Source organism: Chiloscyllium plagiosum, unplaced genomic scaffold (assembly GCF_037043375.1).
Source record: "Chiloscyllium plagiosum isolate Xiang-an unplaced genomic scaffold, Cpla_swu_hap1 HiC_scaffold_97, whole genome shotgun sequence".
In the NCBI taxonomy this organism is placed as follows: domain Eukaryota; kingdom Metazoa; phylum Chordata; class Chondrichthyes; order Orectolobiformes; family Hemiscylliidae; genus Chiloscyllium; species Chiloscyllium plagiosum.
The window spans coordinates 1-7,500 of NW_028270236.1; the positions used below are offsets into that span (position 1 = coordinate 1).

General features: G+C 61.8%; 1 protein-coding gene across 1 annotated transcript in view; it reads left to right on the forward strand.

Moving 5' to 3' along the window:
- Nucleotides 1-3,144: 3,144 nt before the first annotated feature.
- Nucleotides 3,145-7,500, forward strand: part of LOC148134087 (uncharacterized) — a 41,617-nt gene continuing 37,261 nt past the window's right edge. The window contains exons 1-2 of the mRNA XM_087985692.1: nucleotides 3,145-3,342; nucleotides 6,342-6,461. Coding sequence (XP_087841818.1) covers nucleotides 3,151-3,342; nucleotides 6,342-6,461 — 312 coding nt within the window. The 5' untranslated portion in view covers nucleotides 3,145-3,150. The remainder of the gene's footprint in view (nucleotides 3,343-6,341; nucleotides 6,462-7,500) is intronic.

Sequence of the window (7,500 nt, forward strand, 5' to 3'; positions counted from 1 at the left end):
GAGGAGAGGGGGAGTGGAGAGGGAGTTGGTGAGTGAGGGAGGGAGAGGGGGAGTGGAGAGGGAGTTGGTGAGTGAGGGAGGGAGAGGGGAGAGGAGAGGAGTTGGTGAGTGAGGGAGGGAGAGGGGGAGAGGAGAGGAGTTGGTGAGTGAGGGAGGGAGAGGGGGAGAGGAGAGGAGTTGGTGAGTGAGGGAGGGAGAGGGGGAGAGGAGAGGGAGTTGGTGAGTGAGGGGAGAGGAGAGGGAGGTTGGTGAGTGAGGGAGGGAGGAGAGGAGAGGGAGTTGGTGAGTGAGGGAGGGAGGAGAGGAGAGGGAGTTGGTGAGTGAGGGAGGAGGGAGGAGAGGGAGTTGGTGAGTGAGGGAGGGAGGAGAGGAGAGGGAGTTGGTGAGTGAGTGAGGGAGGGAGGAGAGGAGAGGGAGTTGTGAGTGAGGGAGGGAGGGGAGGAGAGGAGTTGGTGAGTGAGGGAGGGAGGAGAGGAGAGGGAGTTGGTGGTGAGGGAGGGCGAGGGGGAGGGGGAGTGGAGAGGAGTTGGTGAGTGAGGGAGGGAGAGGGGGAGAGGAGAGGGAGTTGGTGAGGGAGGGAGGGAGAGGGGGAGAGGAGAGGGAGTTGGTGCGTGAGGGAGAGGAGGAGAGGAGAGTGAGTTGGTGAGTGAGGGAGAGGTGAGGAGAGGAGAGGAGAGGGTGAGGGAGGAGGGAGAGGGGGAGAGGAGAGGGAGTGGTGAGTGAGGAGGGAGAGGGAGAGGAGAGGGAGTTGGTGAGTGAGGGAGGAGAGGGGGAGAGGAGGAGGGAGTTGGTGAGTGAGGGAGGGGGGAGGAGTGGAGTTGGTGAGTGAGGGGGATGGAGAGGGGGTAGAGGAGAGGGGGTTGGTGAGTGAGGGAGGGAGAGGGGGAGTGGAGGGGGGTGGTGGTGAGGGAGGGGAGAGGAGTGGGAGTTGGTGAGTGTGGGGAGGGAGAGGGAGAGGTGAGGGTTGGTGTGTGAGGGGAGTGGAGGGTGGGTGGTGAGTTGGTGGTGAGGGTGGGAGTGGGGGAGTGGAGTGGGAGTTGGTGAGTGGGGAGGAGGAGGAGTGGAGTTGGTGAGTGAGGGTGAGGGGTGAGTGGAGGGAGTTGGTGAGTGAGGGAGGGAGGGGGGGAGAGGAGTGGAGTTGGTGAGTGAGGGAGGGGGAGAGGAGAGGGAGTTGGTGAGTGAGGGAGGGAGGAGAGGAGTGGAGTTGGTGATGTGAGGGAGAGGGGGAGAGGTGAGGGAGTTGGTGTGTGAGGGAGAGGGGGAGAGGTGTGGGAATTGGTGAGTGTGGGAGAGGGGGAGAGGAGAGGGAGTTGGTGAGTGGGGAGGGGGGAGTGGAGAGGGGGTTGTGTGGTGAGGGAGGGTGGGGGTGAGGTGAGGGGTTGGTGAGTGTGGAGAGGGGGGAGGGGTGGGAGTTGGTGAGTGGGGGGGAGGGGGTGAGGGAGTTGGTGAGGGAGGGAGAGGGGGAGAGGGGAGGGTGTGGAGTTGGTGGGTGAGGGAGGGAGAGGGGGGGAGAGGTGGAGGGAGTTGGTGGTGTGGGTGGGAGTGGGGGGAGGTGGGGTGTTGGGAGTGGGGGGGGGTGGAGGTGAGGGAGTTGGTGGTGAGGGGGGGGAGAGGAGTGGGGTGGTGTGTGAGGGAGAGGGTAGAGGAGTGGGGTTGGTGAGTGAGGGAGGGAGGGAGGGTGGGGAGTTAGTGTGTGGGGAGGGTGGTGGGAGAGGGAGTTGGTGAGTGGGGAGTGGGTGTGGGGTGTGGTGGGGGAGTTGGTGTGTGTGGGAGTGGGGTAGGGTGAGGGTGTTGGTGGTGAGGGTGAGGGGGAGAGGAGAGGAAGTTGGTGAGTGTGGGGGGGTGGGTGGTGGGGAGTTGGTGAGTGTGGGAGTGGGGGAGTGGAGAGGATGTTGGTGAGTTGAGGGTGGGAGGGAGGAGAGGGAGTTGGTGAGGGAGTGAGTGAGGGAGGGAGGGAGCGGAGAATGTTGCAGCCCTGTGTTGGGGAGCTGGTGTTTGTCCATCATTGTTTATGAAAGCAGGAGGTGGTTCCCAGCTCAGGGGAACAGGGCCGTGCGGAGTCATTACACCCTCGGGGCAGAGTGATTCCCCTCTGAGGGACACTCCTCAGCGCACACTCCCTCCACGGTACACCTGCACTCAATCCCAGTACACGCACACCCCACACAGCAACAATATCCCTGTAACCCACTCCACTCCCTCAGCACTCACCCTCCGACAGTGCGGCCCTCCCTCAGCACTGACCCTCCGACAGTGCGGCCCTCCCTCAGCACTGACCCTCCGACAGTGCGGCCCTCCCTCAGCACTGACCGTCCGACAGTGCGGCCCTCCCTCAGCACTGACCCTCCGACAGTGCGGCCCTCCCTCAGCACTGGACCCTCCTACAGTGTGGCCCTCCCCTCAGCACTGACCCTCCGACAGTGCGGCCCTCCCTCAGCACTGACCCTCCGACAGTGCGGCCCTCCCTCAGCACTGACCCTCCGACAGTGCGGCCCTCCCTCAGCACTGACCCTCCTACAGTGTGGCCCTCCCTCAGCACTGACCCTCCGACAGTGCGGCCCCCCCTCAGCACTAACCTTCCGACAGTGCGGCCCTCCCTCAGCACTGACCCTCCGACAGTGCGGCCCCTCCCCTCAGCACTGACCCTCCGACAGTGCGGCCCCTCCCTCAGCACTGACCCTCCGACAGTGCGGCCCCTCCCTCAGCACTGACCCTCCGAGAGTGCGGCCCTCCCCTCAGCACTGACCCTCCGAGAGTGCGGCCCCCCCTCAGCACTAACCTTCCGACAGTGCGGCCCTCCCTCAGCACTGACCCTCCGACAGTGCGGCCCTCCCTCAGCACTGACCCTCCGACAGTGCGGCGCTCCCTCAGCACTGACCCTCCGACAGTGCGGCCCCTCCCTCAGCACTGACCCTCCGAGAGTGCGGCCCTCCCTCAGCACTGACCCTCCGACAGTGCGGCCCCTCCCTCAGCACTGACCCTCCGACAGTGCGCCCCTCCCTCAGCACTGACCCTCCGACAGTGCGGCCCCTCCCTCAGCACTGACCCTCCGACAGTGCGGCCCCTCCCTCAGCACTGACCCTCCGACAGTGCGGCCCTGCCTCCGCGCTGTGCCTAACTCCCTGTGTGGTTGCATTGCAGTTGATCGCCATGACAGCGGCCATGTTGAAACACGAGGAAGCCACCCGCATCCCAGTGACCGAGCCCCTCTCCCAGATTCCGGGTTTTCCTGACTATTTCCCAAGCGCCCAGCTCCCTCCGGGAACGTACATGGCTCCCAGCTTGGACCCCGATGAGGAGGACGAGAGGGATGAGGAACGCCACAGACTGAGGAACCTCGGGGTAGGGTACCTGTCCTTTCCCACAATTCCCTTGGTGTGAGTTGGCGTGGCTGGCTGGGGCCGCACTTATTGCCCATTCTCTAATTACCCAGGCGGCCAGTTCAGAGCCAACCCTATTGAGCTGAGCCTGGAGTCACGTGTAGGCCCAGACCAGGTAAGGACATTAGCGGATCCAATGGGCTTTTCCCAACCATCGTCCATGGATTTCCCGGCCCTCGTTAGACCCCGAATTCCAGATTTTCCAAGGCTGCGGTGATGGGATTTGACCCAGGGACCCCGGGCGCTGGGCTGGGGCTCTGCGCGGACACCCCAGACGCAAAACAGCGAGGGCATCGCTTCCCGCTCTGTTTGACCTCCCACGAAGAGGTCCCCTCCTCCAGCCCCTGACCCCCCACACCGTCACGGCCCACTCCCCTTTCCGGGGAGGTTCGGAGAGAATGAGGCGATGGGACAGGAGGTGGGGGGTGGAGTGGGACAGGGGGATGCAGGATGGTATCAGGGAGGGCGGTGGGACTCCAGGGGGAGAGTTGCTCAGGGTCTGGGAATGTCCGCAGCGGCTGACTGAAACATTCCAAACCATGACCAGTGTGTATCGAGCGGGAGTAAACTGCGAGTGTGTGTGTGTGTGTGTGTGGTGTGTGTGTGGTGTGTGTGTGTGTGTGTGTGGTGTGTGTGTGTGTGTGTGTGGTGTGTGTGTGGGTGTGTGTGTGTGTGTGTGTGGGGTGTGTGTGTGTGTGTGTGTATGTGTGTGTGTGTGTGTGTGGTTTGTGTGTGGGTGTGTGTGTGTGTGTGGGTGTGTGACAGAGAGAGGGTCAGTGTGTGTGTGTGTGTGTATGACAGAGAGAGGGTCAGTGTGTGTGTGTGTGTGTGTGTGGGTGTGTGTGTGTGTGTGGGGTGTGTGTGTGTGTGTGTATGTGTATGTGTGTGTGTGTGTGGGTGTGTGTGTGTGGTGTGTGTATGGGGTGTGTGTGTGTGTGTGTATGTGTATGTGTGTGTGTGTGTGGGTGTGTGTGTGTGGTGTGTGTATGGGTGTGTGTGTGTGTGTGTGGTGTTTGTGTGTGGTGTGTGTGTGGGGGTGTGTGTGTGTGTGTGGTGTTTGTGTGGTGTGTGTGAGTGTCCGGGGGTATGTGTGAGTGTGTGTGTGAGGGATGTGTGTGTGTGTGTGTGGTGTGTGTGTGAGTGTGTGTGTGTGTGTGTGTGTGGGTGTGTGTGTGTGTGAGGGGGGCGTATGTAAGTTTGTGAGGGGTGAGTGTCTGTGTGGGGGGTGAGTGTGTGTGGGGTGTGAGTATGTGGGGTGTGAGTGTGAGTGTGTGGGGGTGTGTGTGAGTGTGTGTGGGGTGTGTGTGTGTGTGCGTGGGGGGGCATATGTGAGTTTCTGAGGGGTGAGTGTGTGTGTGTGGGGTGTGTGTGTGTGGGGTGTGAGTGTGTGGAGGTGTGTGTGAGTGAGTGTGTGTGTGGGGTGTGTGTGTGTGGTGTGTGTGTGTCGTGTGTGTGAGTGTGTGGGGGTATGTGTGAGTGTGTGTGTGAGGGGTGTGTGATTGTGTGTGGGGTGTGTGTGTGGGGTGTGTGTGTGGAGTTGTGTGTGAGTGTGTGTGTCTGAGGGGTGTGTATGGGTGTGTGTGTGTGAGTGTGTACGTGTGGGGTGTCTGTGTGGGGGTGTGTGTGTGTGGTTATGTGTGTGTGTGTGTGGGCGTGTGTGTGTGTGTGGGTGTTTGTGTGTGTGAGAGAGAGAGTGTGTGTGTGTGTGTGTGTGGGGTGTGTGTGTGTCGGAGGGTCAGTGCTGAGGGAGGGCCGCACCGTCGGAGGATCAGTGCTGAGGGAGGGCCGCACTGTCGAAGGGTCAGTGCTGAGGGAGTGGGCACTGTCGGAGGGTCAGTGCTGAGGGAGGGCCGCACTGTCAGAGGGTCAGTGCTGAGGGAGGGCCGCACTGTCGGAGGGTCAGTGCTGAGGGAGGGCCGCACTGTCGGAGGGTCAGTGCTGAGGGAGGGCCGCACCGTCGGAGGGTCAGTGCTGAGGGAGGGGCCGCACTGTCGGAGGGTCAGTGCTGAGGGAGGGCCGCACCGTCGGAGGGTCAGTGCTGAGGGAGGGCCGCACCGTCGGAGGGTCAGTGCTGAGGGAGAGCCGCACTGTCGGAGGGTCAGTACTGAGGGAGGGCCGCACTGTCAGAGGGTCAGTACTGAGGGAGCGCCGCACTGTCGGAGGGTCAGTGCTGAGGGAGTGCCGCACTGTCGGAGGGTCAGTGCTGAGGGAGTGGGCACTGTCGGCGGGTCAGTGCTGAGGGAGGGCCGCACTGTCGGAGGGTCAGTGCTGAGGGAGTGCCGCACTGTCGGAGGGTCAGTGCTGAGGGAGGGCCGCACCGTCGGAGGGTCAGTGCTGAGGGAGGGGCCGCACTGTCGGAGGGTCAGTGCTGAGGGAGGGCCGCACCGTCGGAGGGTCAGTGCTGAGGGAGGGCCGCACCGTCGGAGGGTCAGTGCTGAGGGAGAGCCGCACTGTCGGAGGGTCAGTACTGAGGGAGGGCCGCACTGTCAGAGGGTCAGTACTGAGGGAGCGCCGCACTGTCGGAGGGTCAGTGCTGAGGGAGTGCCGCACTGTCGGAGGGTCAGTGCTGAGGGAGTGGGCACTGTCGGCGGGTCAGTGCTGAGGGAGGGCCGCACTGTCGGAGGGTCAGTGCTGAGGGAGGGCTGTCCGGACTGATATCCGGTTGGAGTCTCCCCGAAGTGGGTGAGTTCACCTTAAAATGGAGGAGAGGGAGAGTGTGGCAGAGGGGATTCGGAATCAGAGGTGGGGTACACCGGGTGGGGGATGTTGGTGCCGAGGGGAGCTGTTGGGAAGCGTTTGACCCCGAACCTGACAGAATGGCAGCGTCTCGGGCTTGGTGATGGCTCCCGTCGCTGAGGAGCTGAGTCCGCGGCCTATGTCTCTCTCTCTCTCTCTCACTCTCTCTCTCTCTCTCTTTCTCTCACTGTGGGGTGAACCTGCCCTCTTCCTTCCTTCTCGCAGTTCGGCCAGGCGGTTTCGGGAGTGTTCAGCGCCGTGCTGGGCCTGATCATCATCTTCATTTCCCGTTGGAAGCTGAGTTTCCCCATCCTGGTGGGAACTCCCTGGTGGACCGGAGTCCTGGTAAGGCGCGGTGGGTGCTGGCGGAACTCTCACGGCGTTGAGAGACGCTCGGTTTCGCCGCAGAGACAGCGCGGCGCGCACGTCAGGACCGATGCTCAGTTTCAGCACCTCGCTAAAGCTCCCCACAAACCCCCCCCACCCTCCAACCCCCACCCGTCCCAGGACGGCGTGGGGTTCCTCACGGCCTTTCGACTAGGCCTCAGGCCTGAGTGTCAGTGCGCACCTCCCCTCCCTCTAAAGGAGGCCCTGTCTCTCCAAATCGAACCCCGCGCTCCCTCGACAGATTGGGGGCGACCAGCCCGCGTCTCGCCAAGCCTTTAACGCTTCACGTTAGACGTGAACTGGACACACCGACCCTGGGGGTAGAATCACACAGCAGGGAAACAGACCCTTCGGCCCGACCCGTCCGTGCCGACCCAGATACCCCAACACAATCTAGTCCCACCTGCCAGCCCCCGGCCCATATCCCCCCAAACCCTTCCTATCCATATTCCCATCCAAATGCCTTTTAAATGCTGTAATTGTCCCAGCCCCCACCACATCCTCTGGCAGCTCATTCCATACACGTACCACCCTCTGGGTGAAAAGGTTGCCCCTTAGGTCTCTTTTATATCTTTCCCCTCTCACCCTAAACCTATGTCCCTCTAGTTCTGGACTCCCCCACCCCAGGGAAAAGACTTTGCCTATTTACCCTATCCATGCCCCTCATGATTTTATAAACCTCTATAAGGTCACCCCTCAGCCCCCGACGCTCCAGGGAAAACAGCCCCAGCCTGTTCAGCCTCTCCCTGTAGCTCAGACCCTCCAACCCTGGCAACATCCTTGTCAATCTTTTCTGAACTCTTTCAAGTTTCACAACATCTTTCCGATAGGAAGGAGACCAGAATTGCACACTGGTGTGTGAGTGATTGTGTGAGAGAGAGGGTGTATTTGTGTGTAATATATGCGCACACACACTCTCTCTCTCTCACACACACACATGCACATATACACACTCACACACACTCACTCTCACACACACACCCGCACACACATGCAC